We start from the raw sequence: 23594 nt of genomic DNA, 5'->3' as shown, positions 1-23594 counted from the left end.
GGATTTTACTGTGGTACCCAAACCAGATTTCTAACTTCTAGCTTAATAAATTTAGTTTCTCACCTAAGGTTGGAACCAAAGATTCATATGGTAATACTTCTAGTTGGCTCCCAAGTGGAAGACCTGATAGTAAGAAATGAAACTGCCAGAGACTTAAGAAAATTTAAACAAGCAAAGATTTTTTTCCTTAGTCAGAATAATTTTCTCTAGTCAACTCAACTTCCTTTTTCCTCCTGAAGGTTTTAGTACATCAGTCACGTCCTCTAGTTCATTATCCTTCTTTCACCCCCTTCCTCCCTCCCTCCCTCCCACTTTTTATACACATACCCTGCTCTTTGACAAAATCTCCTGGGAGCAATGAAGAGATACTGCCATTTTCCTCTCAGGGGATATTGTTATTCAGCTAGGAAAGATCAACCTTGATGGACTCCCAGGGGAAATGCTTGCAAACAAAAGAGAAAGTTTGTCAATTGATTTCTGTACTGAGGGTAATCACCATTATATTTTATCTCAAAAGCTCACACAGTGATCAACTTAGAATACAATTAATGGAGCATTTTTCTAGCAGCATCTACTAACTGATATTAGCCAGATGTCTCATTAAAATCAACAGTGACAAACTCTAGCTCTTTATTAGGAAAATGCACTTCTGCAGGGTAATTGATGGGTTTTTTTCTGCTATTATCTTTGTAGGACCAAAATCAAGTCAACTTGCAATAAAAGTACTTTGGAACAATTTCATATAATGATTCCATGCAACCATTTCACACTTTGAAAACCTTCAATCTTTGAAAGCTAAGATAATCATATATAAAATTAATGCTACAAAATGCTTCTTTGTGGCAAAGCATGCGAGGAACGGAGAAAAAAATTAACAGAAGCAATATATTCTCAGAAAAAAGCATTAACTACTTCACCACCCTGTCTCAAAACTTCTAAAAGACTAACCAGCACATAAAAGATCATAAAATGTTTATTTTTGCTCAAAAATTTGTTATTTCTTATGTGTATTAGACTTTTTTGGGGAAGGCTTATTTAATTTCTTGAACATCTGGAAGAAAAAAAAAAAAACTTTAGAGCCTCAATAATTTTTTAAGGCTATGGCTTAATGTATTACAGAAGCATCTGAAATACATTCAAGGTGCACCTACAGTAAGACATGAGATTCATCCCTTATGAGCATGACCTAATACTCTGCTAGGGGGTTTTTTGGTCACATAGAAGTATGAGAGTAGTTTCAAACAGGTGGAAGGACAAACAAATCAGATGTGTCAATGTTATGCTCTTAGTTTTGTGAACTGCACAGCTTTTCTGTTTTACACAAGCTCACCACAATGGCTGGGCATTCATGTCCTTAGTACTTTTAATCCAAACCCAGAAAACAGTCAGCTGAGGAAAAACTGAGCACAGATTTTAGAGGAATTTAACATTGTTTTACATGGGCAGATAGTGATAGGGCAAGGGGGAACGGTTTTAAACTAAAAGAGGAGAGATTTAGAGTTGGCATTAGGAGAAATTCTTACTGTGAAGATAGTGAGGCCCAGGCACAGGCTCCCCAGAGAAGCTGGGGATGGCCCAGCCCTGCAAGTTCAAGGCCAGGCTGGGTGGTGCTTGGAGCCACCTGATCCAAGGTGGGACCCCTTGGGCATGGCAGATCCGGGGGTGGAACCAGGGGATCTTTAGGATCCCTTCCAAGCCAAAGCATTCGAAGGTTTTGCCACAGAACCATGAAGGGCAGCCTCTCCTGCCTGAGGATCCTGGGGGTGTTCCAAGCCATGACTACAGCAAGTGTGGTGATGAGTTGCTAAAACGCTCCAATTATGGCTCTGACTCCTGTCAGCCTTTCCAGCATCTGTCCTGTTAGCAAAGACAGACAAACAGCTGATGGGAGGAAGCAGCAGACCCTGATAAGGCTGTTACTTCTAGAGATGCCAGCTGAGAGTTTAGCTGTTCAACTATTATGTTGCACACTCCAACCAGAAGAGCCCACAGCCCTTTTCTCCAACTACTTGCTAAATTACTCCCCATCAGTGCAAAGCTTCTACAAAACCAAGTTCAGCAAGAGCAGCTGTGCACTCCATGCTGCTGACACACCAGTGCAGCAATGCCTGCCTCACACTGCTCTGCATGCACACAGTGCATGGCAGGGAGCATGGAAACCCACCCACACAGCCAGGGACACTGCAAACCCCCAGCTGCTCTGCAAGGGGATCCCCAGAACAAACAACAGAACCCTACAGAACATGTACCCTCAATAACATGTGCCCCTACTTTTTTTTTGTCATCTTTTAATGACAAAAAATGTCTTAGAAGATGCCTTAGAAGATGCCTTAGAAGATGCCTTAAAAGATGCCTTAAAAGATGCCTTAAAAGATGCCTTAAAAGAATGTCTTAAAAGAATGTCTTAAAAGATGTCTTAAAAGATGTCTTAAAAGATGTCTAAAAAGATGTCTTAAAAGATGTCTTAAAAGATGTCTAAAAAGAAGTCTAAAAAGATGTCTAAAAAGAAGTCTAAAAAGAAGTCTAAAAAGATGTCTAAAAAGATGTCTAAAAAGATGTCTAAAAAGATGTCTAAAAAGATGTCTAAAAAGATGTCTAAAAAGATGTCTTAAAAGATGTCTTAAAAGATGTCTAAAAAGATGTCTAAAAAGATGTCTAAAAAGATGTCTAAAAAGATGCCTTAAAACATGTCTTAAAAGATGGCTAAAAAGATGGCTAAAAAGATGGCTAAAAAGATGGCTAATATAGACTTCCATTTAATAAACCCAAAAATGTTACTGTGTATTCACCTAATTCGGTGATCACTGACAAGTAAATATGAAGTATTTGTTCACAGCTACTAATTAAAAATGATAATGCTTTGCCTAGTTTCTAAGGACAGATTATTCAACAGAGACAGCCCTAGTTCTGATGGTAACACTGCTCTGCTATCAGCAATGTTGATGGCAACAGCAGGAATAAGACAACCAAATCTGCTTCCACACTTCCATGGCTGAGGAAAAGCTGCTTTAAAATGAAATACAAGCATAAAAAGATGGATTTCCAAATTGCTATTTTTGTGGAGTATTTTTTTGTAAATAAAGCAAAAGTATTTTAGTATGCTCATATTTAAAAAAAAAACCCTGAAAAATTCTAAGAGAGAAGTACCAAACTCTAGAATTTTGGGAAATGTAGGCAACTTTTGCTTTTTATGCAGCAAATTAAAAGCCAGTAGAACAACAAAACATATGCAAACAAGAAAAACATCAAATATTATTTTTAAAGGACAAATTGCAATCTTAAAGCATCTCCTCAAAAATTTCGACATAAATAATGGACTTTTATTGTTCATTTACTGCAAGGTTAGGCAGCCTGATATGATGGATGAACTGTCAACCTTCAACTAAACTTCTACAATCCATCATAGAAACTGTGGAATTTTCACTCCAAGTGTCAATAAACCTAAATGATGAAGTGCAAAATACTTTACAGCATTCTGATAATTTTTTAGAACCTGCATTTGCTGCAAAATTTCAGAAACACTGCTCTTGCCTCACTTCCCTCCCCTTCTTGGAAGTCATAAAATGCAGGGATACATCTTGATTTATAGGCCAATGATGCTACAGAATCACAGAACAGAAATTAAGTTTTTGTAAGAGCTTAGTGCTGGGGAAAACAATGTTTATAAAATAAGCTATTTTACTTTACCCAAACATCAGAAAGATGACCAACATTTTGTAAAGATTCCTGTTTAATCAGTTATTCAAATATGGCCAAATTAAGAAAATTAAACCAGGGCTGCAGTGGAGCTTGATCTCAAATCAAACCTGACTCTGCCCTGATGCAACTTGATTTATCCTATGATACCTTGAAACAGAAGGGGTTCCACTTGTATGCACAGTAAAATATAGACTTTCATTTAATAAACCCAAAAATGTTACTGTGTATTCACCTAATTTGGTGATAACTGACAAGTAAATATGAAATATTTGTACACACCTACTAATTAAAAATGATAATGATTTAAACTACATATGTGGGAATATTTCACTTTTTGACACCAACAAACTCTGATGCAGACTGCTACTCTGCAAAAACGTTGGCAAATGCAGCAGCATGACCTAACATCCAAACCAGGAATTCCATTGCCTGATGCAGGCATCCAAGATTCTGTCACCACCCTAAGCAGTTTATATCATACAGAAACATATTCTTTGTTTCCATGTCATAGGAAGCCTGCAGCTCTTCTTTGTATACTCATGCAAAATCCCAATACACCAGCTGTAGCAGAATTATCTCAATATATTAGAAGTAAGCTAAAAATTACTCCTTTACATTTGATTTTGTGATGTGACTTAAGCATGAAACTCCTAGAAGTTTCACAATGCTCCAGAGGGCAAAAATTTCAGTTTCTATTACTGATTTCAGAGCATAATGCTCTTTTGTCAAATTTGATGATGGAATTTTAATAAATTATTAGAAAGCATTTAGAATTTGTATTGCATATAAAAGAAAATTACTGAAAAATTAGGCTATCCTGCCTTTGCTTATAATGTAATGTTTGAAAGCTCAATGCATTACTTAGGCAAGCTAAGTAGTGCACCAGAATTTCTTGTATTTCAGGAGATGGGCTAGAGAACAAAACAGAAAGATCCCAATGCTCCTCACCCTTCCCTTTCTTCACCTACCTGCATTGCCCCATAACATCATTACTGCAGCTTTACATCCATCTCTCTTTACAGAAAGAGCTCATCTGACACCTCTGTACTGCAGAAATGAATGTTTCAAGGCAAGGACTGATGATAGATGAAGGATAATTAATGGATTGTCTCTTAGTCCAATGCAATACCAGCCATGGATGAAGAAACTGAAATTGTCTTACCGTACACTGTGTGCTCATTGTAATGCTCAGGGTGAAATCTGAAGAGAATTCCAGGTCTGGAGTGGATGCAGTATTGCAGTCAATATGCTGTCAAAAAGGATAATAAAATTCTGTCAGTAAAGGTGAGGAATGGCAATTAAGATCTCCCTTTAGACTAAGGTTTTTCAGTTGTTCTCATTATGAGACAACTTTTATAAGGCAATACTATTTCAGCTTTCCAAAAAACGGGAGGAGACTAAAAAACTGCCTAATCCCATGTGACAAAACACCTGAAACTCCTCTTCCTCACACACCCAAATAAACTAGACACTTTGAGTAGCAGTGGTATGGAACTACACACAGTAGCTCATTCTGTTCAGCAAGTTGCTTCTTGAAGGCAGCTGGCCCTTGTTGAGTAAGCAGCTTTCACAGGCATCTTGACCTGTTTTACCCCTTGTTCCTCTAGTCACAATGGTGAACTACAGCATCAAACTGCTGTGGGTCAAAACCAGGGGGTTTTCATTTGCCAGACTGCCTTTGTATCCATCTCAGAAGAACTGAGCTTGAAAAAGCCCTTTGGAGAAGCCCCTTTGCAGTCCTTTCACTGGACTCACTCCAGGACAGTCATCTCACTCCTGCCCTGGGTGGGGAACCTGAGACTGGACAGGGCACCCCAGAATTCATCTCCCTGGGGTGCAAGAGAAGATCAATCTCTCCTGAGCTGCTGGTGATCAGTCTTCTTCCTAATGGAGCCTAGGAGGCTCTGCCTCTGCCACATGGGTGTGTTTTACTGGCTCATGGTCAGCTTGGTGTCAACCAGAACCCAAAATTCCTCTCTGCAAAGGTCCCTTCCAGCCAGGAGGTGCCCAGCCTCTGTGGGTACATGGGGTTCTTCTTCCCTCCTCTCTGAGGGATTTCTGCATCCAGCTCTGGGGTCATCAGCACAAGAGGGACATGGAGCTGTTGGAGTGAGCCCAGAGGAGGCCACCAAGGTAATGCAGCACCTCTCCTGTCAGGAAGGGCTGAGAGAATTGGGATTGGCCAGCCTGGAAAAGAGAAGGCTCTGGGGTGACCTAACTGTGGCCTCCAGGACCTGAACAGAGCCTGCAGGAAAGATGGAGAGAGACTTTTTCAAAGAGCATGGAGTGACAGGGCAAGGGGGAATGGATCCAAACTAAAAGACAGCAGGTTTAGATTTGATATGAGGAAGAAATTCTTTACTGTAGGGTGGAGAAGACCTGGCACAGGCTGTCCAGGGGAGCTGTGGCTGCCCCATCCCTGGAATTGTTCAAGGCTGGCTTGGAGGGAGGTTTGAGCAAACCTGGGGTAGTGGAAGGTGTCCCTGCCCACAGCAGGGAGCTGGAACTGGATGATCTTTAACCCAGAGCCTTCTAGAAATTTTCATGCTGCCTTGTCTTTCTTTAGGGAATGTTCTGCATCTTGAAAACTTACATTATGAACTATATAGAACAAGCAGCACCTGATGTGAGCAAACACACCAAAGTACCTTCTGTAATAATCATAATGATGAATGGGAACATTTTTAAACTTCTCTACAAAATATAATCCATTTGTTCTGTGGGATAGCTATTGATTAAAACAATTTATCTATAATGCCACTGTTCCTCAACTCATTAATTTTACTGCTTTGTGCTGTAACTCCAGCAAACAAGCACATGCATTGATTTTGAGTTCTTTTAAAAAGCATGAGGGCTAGATGAGAACAAATGACTATAAATTCATTCAGCACAACAGTTATGCTACATGCTGCACGATGACAAAGTTTGATAAGCCCCTACATCTGAGCTGGACAGTGACTGCTCGTGACAGCATGGATTACAAAGGGATATGCATGCACTGTTACCAGTAGAGCATTGCCAAAGTAAATTTGGCTTTGGATAGAAGAAATCATAGAATAGAAGAGTCTAAATATGAGAAAAGTACCTTACTAAAAGCTCCAAGTCGGTAAAAAAAGCAGTTCATACAAACCTCCAGTCTTAGCAGCAAGAACCTTACTGCACTTTTATCATTTATAAATGCCAAAGTTTGTGTGTGCCATGTGAATTTTAGCCCTTCCTCCTCCATAAACCAAGGAAAATTCTCATCTGCCTCCCAAGCATAAAGTAATATGCTTAATGACAGCATACCTTAATGACACTGGCTGTAGATATCAGTGTGTTTGGATCCAGCACCTCCACAACAGCTTCTGGAATGACAGCTTTCTTCATGCAAGACATGTCAAAGCCATACACATCTTCCCAGAAAAGCAGCTTGTCCACATGTTTATTCATATCCCCAACAGCTACCAGACTGATGGTGCACAAGTCAGGATAAACTGTAACAACAGAAACAAGAGTAGTGAAATCTTATTTACACACACAGAGGATTTTTTATTCCTTTGTCTAAAAGTGGTAACATCTCAAAAGAATAAAAAAAGAACTTTTTTTAGCTCTTGGACAAGACACTTCTTCTGCTACTTTACTTTCTAGAGTCCCATTTGTCTACAGAAGGGACTACACACAAAAATTTAATTTTCACACACTAGTCTGGTACTTCCTATTCATAACAAAATATCTTTGTAGTTGAATCCCACTACCAGAAAATTACTGGAAACTTGATGTCTGAAGAAAATAATTTGGAACAGCCTATCTGGTTTCTATACAGACACTAACCTAAAATATATTCCATAACAGTAGAAGGACACCCAAACAGAAATTCAGGCAAGGGCTTTGTAATACCAGGAAACCTCTGGGAAAAGACCTTATTTTCAGAAAAAAGCATATCTTCTTACTCAAGAGTTTTATTCCTGTTTGCTATCAGCTCTGGCTAAACAACCTAAAAAATTATTTCTGTGTACTGGAAATAACCACTTTTCTGTCTGCATCTGAAGAGTTGGAAGTGACCCAACAGACAGAAGGGAACCTCATGGATTCCCTCCCTCCCACTTTCAGGATAAAGCTATCATTTTGCACTATTTTCACATTTGTGCTTGTCCTTCTCCCAAGAACATCTTCAGAACACGTAACTATTTACAGCTTTTACAAATAGTAGTGGAGGACTGACATTTGCCTTTTTAACAGCTGCCAACAAAGTCAGTCAGTCTCTTGGAAATCTCACCTGATGACTGGAAAACCCACAAAGAACAGCTGCTATGTACATGGCTGTCTATAACCCTAACAAATAGTAAAAGAAGCTCAATTTATATTTAGCCAGGTTTCTTTTCACAAAGAAATTCCCATGTTTTGTTCTTCAGAGTTTTAAAGTCTCTAAAGTCCTATACATTGAATTCTTGACCTGATTTCAGAAAAAAAGTGTCAACTAAAACATCCTATTGAATTTAATTTTATTTTATATTAATACATGAAAGGAGCAGTGTTAATACAACTGAAGGCAAGTGTCTCTCTTCCTCCCCAGAATCTGGTGAGCTGTAAAATTAATTTTGTCTTCAGCTCTGCTTGAAATTACGGTTTATCAAAATGAATAAATCATTGGTATAGCATGGTAGGTCAGAAAAGCGGTATTTTCTACCTTGCAAAATACTGAAGACAGAGGCAGCAAATTGAAATTAGACCTTTCATACAGTGAGCACAGTTTTAGGCCAAAGGAAATATAAATAGTGATTGTAAAGAATAACCTTCTCTAAAGAAGTTTTTATTGTTCTATGAAGACATTAAAGTAAGTACACTGCCATTTTTCTCACTTGCTGACTATTTCAAGCAGAATAAATAAGCATCAGCAAGCTGAAATTGGAATGCAGTTGGTAAACTATCATCACATCTACTTTGCAGCTGAGGAAACGGGAGCAGAAAGTGTCTCCAGGAACAGCCTACAACTCACTGAGCAGTACAGAGACAGCTTGATAAGAATCCTAACAGGAAGAAGACAGTTGGACTGTCCTGTCCAAAACAAATCACTTGGTTCCAGCACAGCTGACAGCTGTCACACACCATCTGTGGTGCTGGGAGGAGCTGCAGGTAGTTTCTGGAGCCACCACTGAATGAAGACTGTTCCTGCAAGCTTTCCCACTGCTGTTTGACAGTGTCTATGGACAACACCGGCCTTTGCCTCACAGCATTCACACCTTCAGCAGCAACCGCTGATGGTCCAAAAATTAAAAGATAGTGTGATACAAACAACAGAAAGCAAGGGCTAAGAGCCTTTGAGGAATTATTTTTTAGAGGAATGGGTTTCATAGGATGCAATGGCACAGTGAGAAGAGAGATGAAAAGACTGGCAGTCCTTGGTTACAGAACACACAGGAGCACTGTAGTTCCACTGGAAATGAAAATTAAACCCACAACAATACATGATTAATTATTTTATAAACTTTCTTCCTCTGACTAGCCCTAATTTCTGGGACATTCTGTAAACCAAAGAGAAATTTAATCACCTCTATCAAGCATATAATGTTTGAACTGGATCATAATCAGTTTTTATTAAGTCTTTGTTCTTACAGCAAATCCTTAAATCAGCAGTGGAACTCATGATCGATTATACAATGTGCTTAAGAACAAGGGAAAATGTAAACACAAAATGCTCCAATTTAATCTGCATTTTCACTATTAATAGCAGCAGAAGTAGACAATGTCTATTAAGACTTCACAAAAAGAAATCTGTGTTCCACCAACAGGGCTCAGGCAGAAGACTACAGGGATTCATTAATTTACAGACCCACCTATGTCCTATACACTGTACTGAGATTTGACTGAAAATGTAAGCAATGCTATCTGAATCATCTAAACACTCTAGAGTTCTGTACATATTTAAAAGCACCTGCATGAAACTGCATTTGCCATTTCCCATCTCCCTTGATTTCCCTGGAAATCCTCTGCTCTTTCTGTAACACTTTCCCGTGCAATCCTGACAGACTTGCCATTTTTTTCCCCATTAAGGCTATAATTCAGTAATGATTCCTCTCACAGGTGAAATGAGGAAAATGCTGATTGGCCAGGAGCACGCAGTGCTCCCAGCTCTCCCAGATTCATGGCTTTGACCATCTGTGTCCTTCTCGACTCGGTGCCCACGAGCCATCCGTCACCAGAGCAGCTCCGGGGCTGGGGACAGTGGGATGGGAACCCTCAGCCCCCACAGTGCCTCACTAACTGCAGCATGCTGAGGGGAGACAGCAACCCTCCAGATACACAGCAATGACTCCACGTCAATGCCATCATCATTCTGATGTGAAGGAGCACTGTGGTTTGCATGTATTATGTTTTGAATGACACCTTCCTTACCTTTGTCACCCCTCGACACTGCAAACTGGGCTCAAGCGTGTGAAAAAATCTCTACCTGAGCAACAGCTCTAAAGAACAAACAGATGGGCCCTGGGCAGCAAAAATGTTATGTTCCCAAACAAAGCTATTCTATACTGTACACATCACCCTAGACAGTTTGGCACAATCCACTCCAGCATGGCAATAGGCTGAGCTGAAGTAATGATGATGAACACCATTACTTCATGAACACATATCTGGAAATCTGGATTCTATTCCCAGCTCAGCCACTGAAAGATCTGGTCAAATTGCAGCTGCTGCTATTGCTTTTTTCAGCTTTCCAACATTCTCTGTAATAATGATCTTGGGCTCAATAGTACCAAGTGGCTTTAGACAAAATTAAGCAGATTCAGGAGTTTCTCTGGTAAGTCTTCACCTCAGAGTGAACTCTTAATTCTAGCTCATTTGGATTTGGATGTGCAATTCAGCTGTGCTGCAGGAGAGTCTGTGCTGCTGAGCAGCCTTCTCATGGACCCAGGGCACAGCCTGTCACCTGCTGGACAAGCTGGCAGAGGAACAGCAACTGCAAGCACCTTAAAGAAACTGTTGACAGAACTGAAAATCCCATCAGTGCCTGTAAAACACTCTGTGCTTTGTCATGAATGAAAGAAGGGCCCAGGACCATTGTCAGACCCCAAAGGATGAGTGTGCTGCAGAACCAGGACACCCCATCTCTCAAAGGAATCTCTTGGACTTACAAACCAAGAGCAAACCCACCCACAATACAGTTTAAACAGAGGTCAGAAATTTCTGGCCCTTTTCAGAAGGCTTTGGAAGTAGTAGCTAAAGATAAAATGTTTCCTTTTGATTTTAGGGAATGTCCCTGGATTTAATTGTATTGCAGTGTAAAATTATCAGCACATATCTACAGAGAGTACACACCTATGTTCCTGATGTGGCTGCATTCTGCATTACTGAAAACAAAAAAAGCTCTTATTCTGTCACATTACTCAAATGGCTACTAAATATTCTAAGACATAGCTTGCTTGTATATTCAGCTTTGTGAACAAATGCATAGAGCCCATTTTTCCTGCAGCAGTCAATAGTATACAAAAACTCACTGCAACCAGAGGGAAGCACTGCAGCAAGCACTGTGACACAGTCATTAATCCAATCATTAGGTCAGTGTAGTGAAACTGTGTGCATGGTTAGCACAAAAGGGGAAAAAACCCCAGACTGATGACTACAATTGAAAAGGTCAATATGAAATACAGTACTGACAAAGGAATTAAGCACATGCAGAACTCATGCACAAAACTGCACCACATATGGAATAAACACTTACAGACATTTAAACACTGCTTGAGATAACATTATCTAAGCTACTTAAATGTGTAAAAGAACTCCAAAGCAAACACTTTTGTTTTGTCACAACCCTACCCTCAAGCCATAAAAATTAAGACCATATTACCACCAGAATAAATATGCTGAACTGACACAGTGTAATTCCATTTGTTATTTCATGTTTGAAAATATGTCCTCCCTACACAACTTCCCTCCCTCAGGAAAACACCCTATCCACTTTCCCTCAAATCCACAGCAGCTTACTCAAACAGCATCACATCTTACAAGATAAAGCTTATTTTCCTCTGCTCATATTTATGCAGAAACTTGGATTTCAGGGGGGGAAAACAAATACCCACATGTGTGGGAAGAAATAGGGAGGAAAAATTTAGTCTGTACTTAAGAATAAATTGCCCCCTCTATTCTTAAAAACATCATTAACTTGAGACCTTGGTACCCCATCTAATGTTCTCCTATTGCCCATACAGTAAATTAATGTCTTGAAGCTCCTACTAATGGAAACATTTTTCACCGAGACTGGCAACTTTCTCATCCATGCACAGCTTATTCCAAGTCTCTGAGTTCATTTAGCTTCCCCCAGAGCTGAATTTATTAAAAGAACTGAGCACCAACCTGAGCCTCCCTCTGCCAGGTACTTGTCCTTTGCATAGATGACAGAATCCAGCATTGACTCAAAGAGAAGGAAATAACCCTGTTTACAGAAAAGGGAAAGAATTTAGAAATCATTGTGGTTCTTATACCTGGTCATTCTACAGAGAGGCTTTATCAACACAGTTTAAGAACATCATAAACCCATATACCCAAAGAGTTTTACAACAACAGCATCGTCACTTTAAAACTTGTTTTATAAAGTATCATCTTTAATTTCCCAAACTGCGAGCATGTAGCACGCAGAGAAAATAAATCCACCATCTACACCAACAATTACCCAACAACAGTCCTACAACAACAAAAGACATTGAATTCAACTCAAAGTAAGTGAAAAGCTGCATGTATTGATTTTTTAGTAATAACTGGGAGGTTCCAAGAAAAATAAAAATAAAAGAATAAAAATAAAAGCCCTTCCCCTTCAGATCTGCAAGTAGCACTGAAACTATTGTCAGAGAAAGGTCAAATGGAATGCATCTTTGCTTCTCCATATTTGCAACCTCATGGTGCCCTGCATCACCCTTGGCAGTGCTCACTAAGAGAGGTGCAAATAAATCATGTACCAAACATTGGTTCTCTGGGTGTTCTACATCATCTAGCAGCACCCAGACTTGCCAAATTTCCAGGATAAAAATGGTAACAACTAGATTTGCACAGGGCTTTTTTTGTGTTGGAATTAATTTTATGGCATAGGATACTGCTATTGATGTTTAGAATAATTTATTGTAAACTTCAGTGAGTCATTTGCTGAAACAGGGAAACATTCCTTATTTGAATATTTGAGATACTAAAAAACTCAAATAGAAGTATCAAACAAAATTAGCATTTTATAGAGAACATCCCCTTTCTCAACTACTTCTAAACAAACTGCACATTGATGAGATTTATAGCCCTTTGTTTTCCCATTGATATACTGATTTTATACCCTTCCTGTCCTCCATGTTTGAGCATCATTGTGAGTCAATACTGTAACATATTTCATCTACATCCTCACAACACCAAGTCAATTAAGACAAACACCAACAAAGGTTTTGAATTTTCATTCAGCAGCCTCATTTTCATTTTACTTAAAACACAGCTTAGCCACGTGGTTTGATTTAGTTGGCAAGAACAAAATGGACAACTGAAGTCCAGACTTTGCAGTCATTTACCAAAGAAAAGCTAGGAAGCTGCAGCAGAGAAGTTTCAGATTGGATGTTAGGAAAAATTTCTTCACTGAAATGGTTATCAAGCACTGGACCAGGCTTGCCCAGAGCAGTCCTGGAGGGATCTAAAAGTCATGTGAATGTGACACCTGGGGACATGGTTTAGTGCTGGACTTTGAAGTGCTGGGTTGGACTCAATGATCTTAACAAAATGCTTAAACTTCAGAATTGCTTAGAAGTGCCATTTTCTGCAGCCTTCAGAACAAGAAACCAAAACTGAAAACCCCAGAAACTTGAAGCATGACATATTTGTAATCAAAGAGAACACAGTGTGAAAATAATGGCCGTGTCATTTTCTCAATCTGTTTCTTCTGGTAATAGTGCTTCACTGAAAATTTTTCTTCCCAGTCTTGTCTGTTCTTCTACTTTACTGCCCAACTTCTGTACATCCTTAGAATAAGTCCCAGAAGGAAGACCACTGCTTTGTGAGCAATTGTTGTTAGTAAGCTTTGCTGAACAGCTGAAAAGGCCAGGAGCTCCAGTTGCATCAGGCAGGAATCATGTGATGCCCACAGCAAGCCAAAAGCACAGCATGGAACCACAGCTTTCTTTTTTATACAGTTAAAAATAGAATATGTTTAGCTCACAAAAAGTATTTTTAGACACCTTAAACTGAAAATGAGCTGTTTTCATAGTATTTTAAAGGTAACCTCTAAGACATATTGAAGACTGATCACTACCAAGAGTCAGTAATTCACAAAATGACATCTTTATGGATTAGGTCTTCAGTTCCCTCTTTCTGCCCTCTACCTATGCCTGCCAGCCTGTGCAAGGAGTACAGCTGGAAAACTCTCTCAGGAGAAATACAGAGAAATTGTCACCATTCTTCCCCTGACCTTTTCCCTCTGGCACTGCTGGTTCTCCCCCCACTCCCAGTGTTCTCTCTCCCCATTCATTCTAGCACTCCTGTAAGTTACACAAACCACCAACGGTACTGAATCAAGTCATTTACTAGTTACACCAAAACACTTTACTCAGTGTGCTGTGATCATCTGTAGTACAAGTTAGGATGCAATTTCACAGCCTACTGCCCCATCTGTAGGGGAGCTTTCTGGAAAGACAATTACACCTGACATTTTGTCCTGGGATGCTGTGGGGAACTCTTGCTTCACCCCCAAAAACGATCAAGGGTTGATTTTTACTTAAGCATGTAGTGACATCCTCAAAATCAATCCCTGCAAAGAGATCTCTATGATACAAATCTGTGAGCTGCATATTATTAGTACAATCTTGAATGTCACATAAAAGGTGACATTCTCTGTTAAAGCCAACCTGAATGTACAGAACTCCTTAAATTTTATGCTGTCCCATGACATGTTTTCTACTAAAGAGCTGGCCATTTCCTTCTCAGAAGAAACATAAACTCCTTATTTTTTGGATTTGCAAAGCTGAAATGCTCTCCAGCTGCCAACAAATAAACAGATGTGGACAGGAACAGAGATACAGCACTGTCAGTAACTCTGTTCAAGCACTCTGCTCTGCCTCATGTCAGCCCAAGGAGACACCCACTGAGCCCCTCGAATCCATTAGGAATGTGAATATTGCTACATTTCTTATATATCCTTGGTATCTGTACTCTGCATTCCTAACAGAATTATAAAAGGCTCCCAGATCTCTGATGCCTTCCTATTTTGCATTTTGTATTTTCCCTATTATTCAAATATACTACAGTATTGTCATTTTAATTCAAAGCTACATAAAAATATTTTACCAATTGATCAAAATATAAGTATTCAAGTACTTTTAGCTTCAGTGTTTCAGTATTTACATGATAATCTTCATAGAGAAAAAAAGTTTAAATTCTTTAAAAGCATCAAAAAGTGGATTAGCATGTTTACAACAGCAAGAATTAGCAGAATTGTTGGTGCAGCTGAAAAAACCTGTGTAAAGATAGAATTTAGAAGCATTGTTTAACTACTTGAATAAGCATTGTTTTTCCCCTCCACTTGCTATCCAAGATGCATTTTATTATTTTCTATAACATTACTGAACCTGGTCAAGTTCTCCAGATTTAGTAAGGCCCAATACTGAACATTTAATGAAATGAAAAACAGCTATCAAATCATGGGCCCAGAGAGTCAACTTCATCTTTTTTAATCCCCAGTGGTATAAAAAAAAGTGCATTATTGTCGTAAACTGAAGTTTTCAACAACAAGATTTCCACTGGCCTACACAGTAAAGCAAGCTACAGAAGGTATGCAACACAGATTAGACAACAGATTCTGATCTCTGACACAAAATTTAATCTGGCATTAACAAATGCACAAAACTGATGTGGCACACTCTAGGTCATGAAAAAATCTTTTTTATTTGACAAAATTCCCTCCAAACCTGCAGCACAGTTAAATGACAAGCAGCAGCCACTCATAAACACTTGAGCATGCTCTGCTGCTGCACCATCTCCCACATGCCAAGTTTGCCCTCATGCTGATCTCTCATGTACATTTTAATTTAAAAAATAAGAGGAAGTAATTCATCACTGACAGAGCAAGCTCACAAATGTCAGTGTCACAGCTTGACTTTGTCATTCTGCACACCCTGTTGTTTCCTTAAACCAATACAAGAACACCAAATGGGAAGATGTGAAGAGCAGAAATGTGATCCCCATTACTAGTGCTGACAAAAAAAAAATCATGCAAGGAAATAACTGTGTATCTCTCACAGAAATAGAGGAAAGGAGGAAGGAGAGAGAAGATGGTTTCCAGTGCTTTAGGCATGCTCACTTCCTTGTCCTTTCCCTAGATCTTGAATGCCTCTGCTCACAGCCCATCCACATGTATTTTCAAAATTAGTTTTTAAAAAAGAGAAAGAAATAACAAGAAAGAGAAGAAAAAGGAGAAAAGAAAAGGGTTAACTATCTGCCCAATGACAAGATTAAAAGACAAGTACTGGGTTGTATCCTAAGTGTATTTTAATCTGACAGTCCATCTCTTCCCCAGTTTTATCTTGTATAACTCTGCTGCATATTCAGTACCATAAAGCACTGCATTTAAAAAAACCCAATTTATGAGTCCATGCTGTATATTAACATTGTATTTGAGACAACCATCTCAGGCAATTGTATCTCATAGCAGAGCCCCTTTACAAACAAGAAATGCAGATATTCTCAAGGTAATAAAACTAGCAACCTTTAGCTTTCTAGTTTTAGCTAGAGAAAGGAAGCAAAAACAATACTGATGGCAAGAAAAATCTGCACACAGATGCAGCTGTGCAAGAACATTCCAGAAAAGCATTGCATACATTTTGTTTCTTTCTGCACTCATCTTTTCAATAAGCAGCCTATGAAGTTTACAATTACCTTACCTAAATATGGGGGCAATAATTCAGTCACTTTTGTATGTCATATTTTCCTGCCCAGGAATACATTAATTCTACACCTTGAATAAGAAGTAAGGGATTTATCTGTAGGTGACTTATGATACAAGCAGACAAGTAACAAAATATGGGAGCCTGGTATACACCTCTTTAGTTACACAAATTAGGGTTTTTAAAGGTTTCACATATCAGAGCTCTAGGCAGGCAGGCAGGATGATGTGTTGGGAAGGAGGAAAGTTTGACAAGAAAGTCTCACAGATATGGATGCTTGGCAGAAAGATTTTTGAATGTGGAGTCTGATGAAGGAATAGAGATGGAAGCAAGTTTTGATACAGAAGAAAAGAATTGCTGAGCCAGTCTCACTGGATAACCAAGGAGCAAAGGGTGTGTTAGTTAGAAGGGGTTTTTATGGCTTAGAGCACAGGATAAACCCACCCCAAACAAGAAGATGTTTTTACCAAGCACAAAGATAGCACAGGCAAACAAGGCAGCAAACGTTGCAGGTAGAAAAAAGGTCTCAGAATTTTCCACTGCAAGAAAACTGAAAAACAACTTCTAGCTTAAACTGTAATGTACTGACTGTTGGTGATTGGAGAACAGTGACATGAATATGGTAATTACAGGAGTTATGATAGGCTATAGGTAATAGTCAAGGTATAGATTGGTTCTACTGTATGAAGATGCTCAGCAAAGAAAAGTCTAGAATGCATTGTAACCAAAAGAAAAGTCTAGAATGCAATGTAACCAAAAGAAAAGTCTAGAATGCATTGTAACCAAAAGAAAAGTCTAGAATGCATTGTAACCAAAAGAAAAGTCAGGAATGCATTGTAACCAAAAGAAAAGTATAGAATGCATTGTAACCTAAACCAAAGGGTCTCCAGGCCTGCCTGCAGCTGGAGCTGACAGCTGTGGGCACAGCTCCGTCACCCACGACCCTGGACTGCTGTAACCTCTTGGATACAATAAACTGCATCTTGGATACAATAAACTGCATTTTGGATATAATAAACTGCATTTTGGAGAGCCCCTGGAGTCCCACATCCCTCATTTAAGCCCTTACAATGATGCATCAGAAGCTTGCAGCCCTGCTACAAACCATCAAACAGTCCTGCACAGGGAAACCTCCACAAAAACAAGGCCAGCAGTAGTATTTTATATAAAATCCACCTGTTCTTACTTCCAAAAACCCTTCTCCAAGAACTGACAGATTTTCTCCCTAGAGGATCTGTTTGGTTACTGGCACAGACTATTCCCTGGCCATTCTTGTACTGTTTCTCAAGGCAATGTGGTTCACTGGGTGAAGTGGCCCTTCAGCCACTGCTCTCCCTTGTGCTCCTGGCTCACAGCACACAAGAAGCCCCTTGGGTCAGGTTGCAGACTTCACTGAAGTTTTGGCACAAACAGTGTCCAGCTGTCTCTGCAGTGAAAGCCTGAACAGCTGTATCTGGGCCTCTGAAGTCCAAGGAGCCCTCAATCTTCAGCAAGCTGCCTTTTGGACACCAAGAGAACAGCTCACAGCTCTTCACACCTCCCACTGCCTTCCTCTGTGTCTTATACACTGGGTTGAATTGAACACAGTCACAGAAATGCCCTGCTCTGATGTTGACACTGTCAAACACACAAACTTCAGATGTCACAAGCTGAATTTAGAATGTTACAAACATGTTCACTGCTAATTTCTTTCACAGGCTTAAATAAAACCACTGAAGGTACAGCTGCTCTTCATTCAGCCTCTAAACCTGGAACATGAACAGAACATATCCAGAGGAATTTAAACAGGGAAACTATTATTTTGGAAGATGGTGAGTATGCATTTGAAATACAAATTTCTATGAAGACACACGTGCACTCACACATACACCTGCCCACTGTGTAGTATTTAAGATGCTTCTCCCATTTTTCCATAATTTAAGGGAACAAATTTATTAATGAAAGAGAGGGAATAAGAGCAAGCAGTTTGTGGCAGTCATAGGTCACTTCCACAATTAAGTAAATGATCATTAGAAACTATCACACTGAGATGCTCATAATGCAATGCTGTACCTTTCACAAGACACTGCTCTATGTGACAGCTTTTTCAGAAAGCCTAATCTAAAAACAATCCTGGGAGACTGCAGTATTTTTCCTCTCTCTTGCCTCATACTTGTTTTTAATTTTCTGATGTTCCAGACACAGCTCTACAAAAAAAAAAAACCAAGCTTATTGTGTACTGGTCTTAAGCAGCATTCTCTATCAAGCAAAACAAAGCTATGGCTCCACCAAAGGTTTGATATTCACTAATCTAAAAGCACTTTGTTTTCTAAACAGAAACAGCAACTTTTCATATTTTTGTTACAAAGAAAAGCATGAGAATTTTCCTGCCAGTCCACACAGATTCTCTGCATAAAGAGGCAAAATCTGACATATACTGAATTCTTTTTCACTCTCATGTTCACATATTAAGAACTGATTTCACACTATAAAATGTAGGGAAGAAAATGAAAAAGCAAATTCACAAAAGAAAGCCAGATAAAGAAGAATCTTCATCTGCATTAGACAACATAATGTTCCTTTCTGGACAGTGTTGGAACATTGGGTACCCTGTCCAACTATCAATCTTACTTCCACAGAATTGTCCTCTTTATCTCTGTCATGCAGTAACCTATAAAAATCCTAACACTCCGAAATATTTAGAATACCTAATTAACTGAAGTGCACGTGGCTATGTAATTTTCACATTAAAAAAAGGTAAATTAGCACACAAAAGAAAAATATCCAACACCCAATACTTTGTTTCTTACAAGAGCTGAGTCCTGAAATCCTTTAGTTCATCTTAGAGGCACTGATTTACAACATGACTTCAGCTCACCTGTCCAGGTTCCCTTTAAAACCAAATCTTGGGCTCCAGAAGGAGAAATGTGATTTTGGGAACATTAATCTTGGTGCACATATTAGGAGGCTGATCAGAAGTTTCTCTGAAAAAACTAAAATTACATTTCTAGTGAAGCCACCATACTGTCAGAAATCACCAACCATAATGTGCTGTTTTTAAAAAATCACTGGTTTAAGCCAATGGCTTAAACTATCCTTGAAACTAGTGACCTCAACACTAAATTAAGCTCATGCTTCAAATAACATACATCACAGCAGGGCAGGAAAAACTGCAGATTTCTAATTTCTAGTTCACTGACACATGTAATATTAAACAAATATATACAAAAAAGTCAAACCAGTTTATTTTCATCTTTCCCTGAAAAACAGGTAGATACATATGGATTCACAGATGAGTGCATGACCTCCCCACCAAAGGCCATAACAGAACAGCCACAGTTTATTAAAAAAAAAAATAAGCAAACCCCACAAAGAAACAAGTAACATTGAATAAAAGCTTTCATTCCTGATCTTAAATTTCAGGCAGAAAGGAATTTTTAAGTCCCAGCAGCTGGAAGTAACATGAAGAAAACCTGTGCTTTGAAGTGCTTTTTGAAGTCCTGTAATATGAGGATACTGAATAGCAGAAGTTCACAAAAAACCAGTTCAAAGAGATGTTTCCTACCACATTTTTGATAGGGAGCAGGCGTTCCTATGTCACTACGACACTCAGGCTGGCACTGGGTTTTGTAACACAGATTTCTTTATTAGGATTAATAATAATTGGCAGGTAGCAAGGACAGGGGTGTAACCACCTGGCCACCACACAAAAATGGTAACAGGCCAACAGCTGAAACCCAATGGATTCCAGGAGATGGCTCACTTACACACTGCTGTCCATCACACTTCTTCTGTACTTCTGAATCAGTGTTTTTACTGCCATGCTGAAACCCAGCAATGAAAAGCAACATTGTTTTCAAGCTCTCCCAGTATTTGCAGATTTCCAGAGGCAGCCCTTCCCCTCCTTATCACCTTTCCTGCACTGTCAGGAGAGTCCTTAGCTGAATTTGCAGACTGAAGGTATTTTACCTATCAGAGTGAGCTGGCTAGATGACTAATACAATATTTCTCCATTGTTTTCACCTGAGCAGCCACAACAGTATGACTTAGTGCTTTATAGATTTCCAAACCAACTTCATAACTGAAACTTGCTGCACCTGGAGCAGCTCAACTGTACTTAGAGAAGCTTGACTTGAAAGAGCTTGAGCAAGAGGGACCAGGAACTGTGTCCAAGTACCACATAATCAGGACTGTCATCCCATCTCTGACATTGTCAAAGACACTGCTGGAATCATGATAAATGCTTGGTTAAAAAAATCCAACTTTTCAAATGAAATAAAACACATCTCTTTCCTGAAAATAACTTGAAAAGAATAGCCATGCACCTTACCATCCACTCAGATATAATTACATCCACTTTTTCCAAAGGCAGATCAACTTCCTCAATTCTTCCTTTGACTAATGTAATAATCTTTTCAAGTTTATTTAATCTGCAAGTCAAAACATACACAAATTAGTTTCTATTTCCAATTTATGCTGTCAAGAGAGCCATACTGACATCTATATTTCGCATTCTTCCCCTCACAAACTTTTTGGTTTAACTAATCAAGAAGCACTAGAATGTACTATTCCTCAGTTTTATTTCAGAGGGAACATTTCCAAGTGGCTAAAAATTGCAGCAGATTTAGTGCTGGGAGAAGATGGCAGGCAGTACATCTGTATACCTCCAACGTGCCATGCATGCAAATAGGCAAGCTTCAGAAAGCAGGAAAACAGAGAAGAAGACAATTTAAAACTGCTGCTCCTCTTTATTTAGAAGTTGCTTGTTTCCATTTCCCCTCCTCTGACCTCCACAGCACTCAGAGCCTACTCACCACACCAGGACGGCAGTGGAAATTAACTTCCTTACAAAGCTGTTTTGCATGGCTCGTTCTTTTATTTAACCAAACCAGCTGCAAAGTCACTGAGAACAGAGCTTCCCTCTAAATCAGTACTACACTTATTGCACAGTAAATCCCCACTGGGGTTTGGGCAAAAGCACCTGCAATGTCTGGTACCTGCAGCGATCAGGGATTAGCTCACATGCACGTCATGGTACAAGCATCCTGCGTAAGGAGGGAGGGACTGGGACAGGACTACAGCTTTTGAAACAAGAACTGCATGATGGTGAAATTAGTCAGGGTGTAAATGCTTCAAATGTACTGCTTCTCTTCTTGGCAAACCATATTAGTCTTCTTGCACTTATCTTTATTACCATGGCTGTTGTTAGAGAGGGCAGAAAAGTGTTCTCACCACAGAAATTTATCTTCCCGCTGCAGTTCTTATCTCTGGCCCTTCCCTCCCTCTCCTGATATCTTACTCTTACATTCTGGCTGCCTTTCAATGCAGACCAGTAATGACATTAAAAATTCCATCCAAGAGACAATGGAAGAACAATCAGTATGAAGGGAGGGGAAAGGAAAAGGTCAAAGGGCTCCCTTAACACTTGGGCTGTTGCAAGGCAAATTAAATCCTCTACACAAGACAGTTTTCTCTTAGAGGATAGCAGTTCATTACTAATATCATATTCAATGGTCTAAACAGAAGTAAAATGAGAAGTTCCAAGTGAGGAATGTTAAAGAGCTACCACCCACAACAATAATTTAAGAAGAACTAAAAGAGATCTAAAGATAACTTTCTAAATGACCACATCCAAGGACATGATTTAAAACAACAGAGAGGAAAAGGATTCATTCACTACATACTTGTTTTCAATTATAATGTTTAAAAAAACCCAAACCAACCAATGTAGTTTACACATTGTAGGAAAAACTGAGATGTTATTTAGGAAGTCTATTTCAACTTCCTATTCTAGCTTAACAGTGATGAATGACAAAAATCAAGTAATTCACTGTGCTAGAAATCTTACAGGGACTATTCCCAGCAAGAAAAAGAAAAGGCAATCATTTAGTTTAAAGTAAGTTTATTTTTAATGCTACTCAGGCTATGTATTCTGGTTCACTTACACACATGGGTTGCACTGTTTCCAGTAATTAGCATGCTAGAAATTAACCTGAATTCTGGGAAGGACAAAAGCATTGAGCACACACTTGAAGCACAGATGGAAGTGTGCCCCAACAGTAATTTTTTAAGCTACAGAGTTGTTTAGTGTTCCAATAAATATTTGTTATTCCACTGCAACTTTGTCAGCTTGATTCCTTTAGGAAAAGTAGCTTTAAACAGACAAATATAAATTGTTTTGATGTGAACTGCAGACTTTAATGTGAATTGAACCTTGTATAGGAGAAAGTACCTCTAAATGTGCAGCCTTACTGATTATTTGCTGCATACTTCAAGTGGCAATTCATCACTCTTAAGAGTTTTGAGTCATTGCTTTTCTTAGAGGCCTGCCCTTCTCCTCCCCAAAGAATAATACATACTGACTGTTACTTCTACTCTCCCCTAAGTATAAATAACACTCAAAAGACTTTATGTACTTGTTGAAAGTTAAAACAGCCCTAAATTTGTAATCTAGTTCATTAGATATAAAACACTATTTCACATCTGCAAGCATTCTGAAGATGTCAGGAACTCAGAGGAAAGGTTCTGTTTAAGGAATGAGCTCTTGTGCCAGAGAAGTATTTTAGTCAAACATGCACTTAAGGTTCAACATGGTGCTTTTCCCAAGCAGATATTTGAGGAATTTTACAGCATCCAAGTGTGCAGTGCTGCACCACCAATGTGTGAGTGGTACCTAACAAATTTCCCACAGACAACATTACTTCACTCCCAAATTCTTCAGTATCTACCTGGATTTTATTCTCACAGTTGCTATTACAAAATCATCCTCAATGAAAAAACATAGAGGCTTCAGCTATCAACAGTGCACATGGACATTACACTCCTCCTACCTCATCCTAGGAAATCCTTTGTAAGTCTTCAGATGTCACTGCTTGATTTTTACACATGCTCAGCCTCCCGAAATATCCTCCAGAGGCAAATTAGTGACATGTGGAGTGGATGAATGAATGAGGAGTTGGGTCTAGGCCACGAGGTTCAAGAGTTGGGAAGAGGAGTACAAATCCCAACTGGTACCAGAGGTGTCCCTCAGGCTCAGTG

The 23594-nt window shown here is 39.2% G+C and overlaps 1 protein-coding gene across 3 annotated transcripts in view; it reads right to left on the bottom strand.

Annotated features, from left to right (window-relative positions):
- PRMT3 (protein arginine methyltransferase 3) overlaps positions 1-23594 on the bottom strand; it is a 57585-nt gene that overhangs the window by 18418 nt on the left and 15573 nt on the right. For 2 of the 3 annotated variants that reach the window (XM_066552287.1, XM_066552288.1), the window contains 4 exons: positions 20887-20986; positions 12031-12109; positions 6988-7175; positions 4862-4948 (listed from right to left, as the gene is read on the bottom strand). In XM_066552287.1, coding sequence (XP_066408384.1) covers positions 4862-4948; positions 6988-7175; positions 12031-12109; positions 20887-20986 — 454 coding nt within the window. Of the gene's footprint in view, positions 1-327; positions 443-4861; positions 4949-6987; positions 7176-12030; positions 12110-20886; positions 20987-23594 lie in introns of all 3 variants that reach the window. The other variant, XR_010783831.1, reaches the window with a different exon arrangement.

The sequence above is a fragment of the Molothrus aeneus genome, chromosome 6 (assembly GCF_037042795.1).
Source record: "Molothrus aeneus isolate 106 chromosome 6, BPBGC_Maene_1.0, whole genome shotgun sequence".
Lineage (NCBI taxonomy): Eukaryota > Metazoa > Chordata > Aves > Passeriformes > Icteridae > Molothrus > Molothrus aeneus.
The sequence above is the reverse complement of the archived record's forward strand: the minus strand, read 5'-3'. Positions and strand labels throughout refer to the sequence as shown.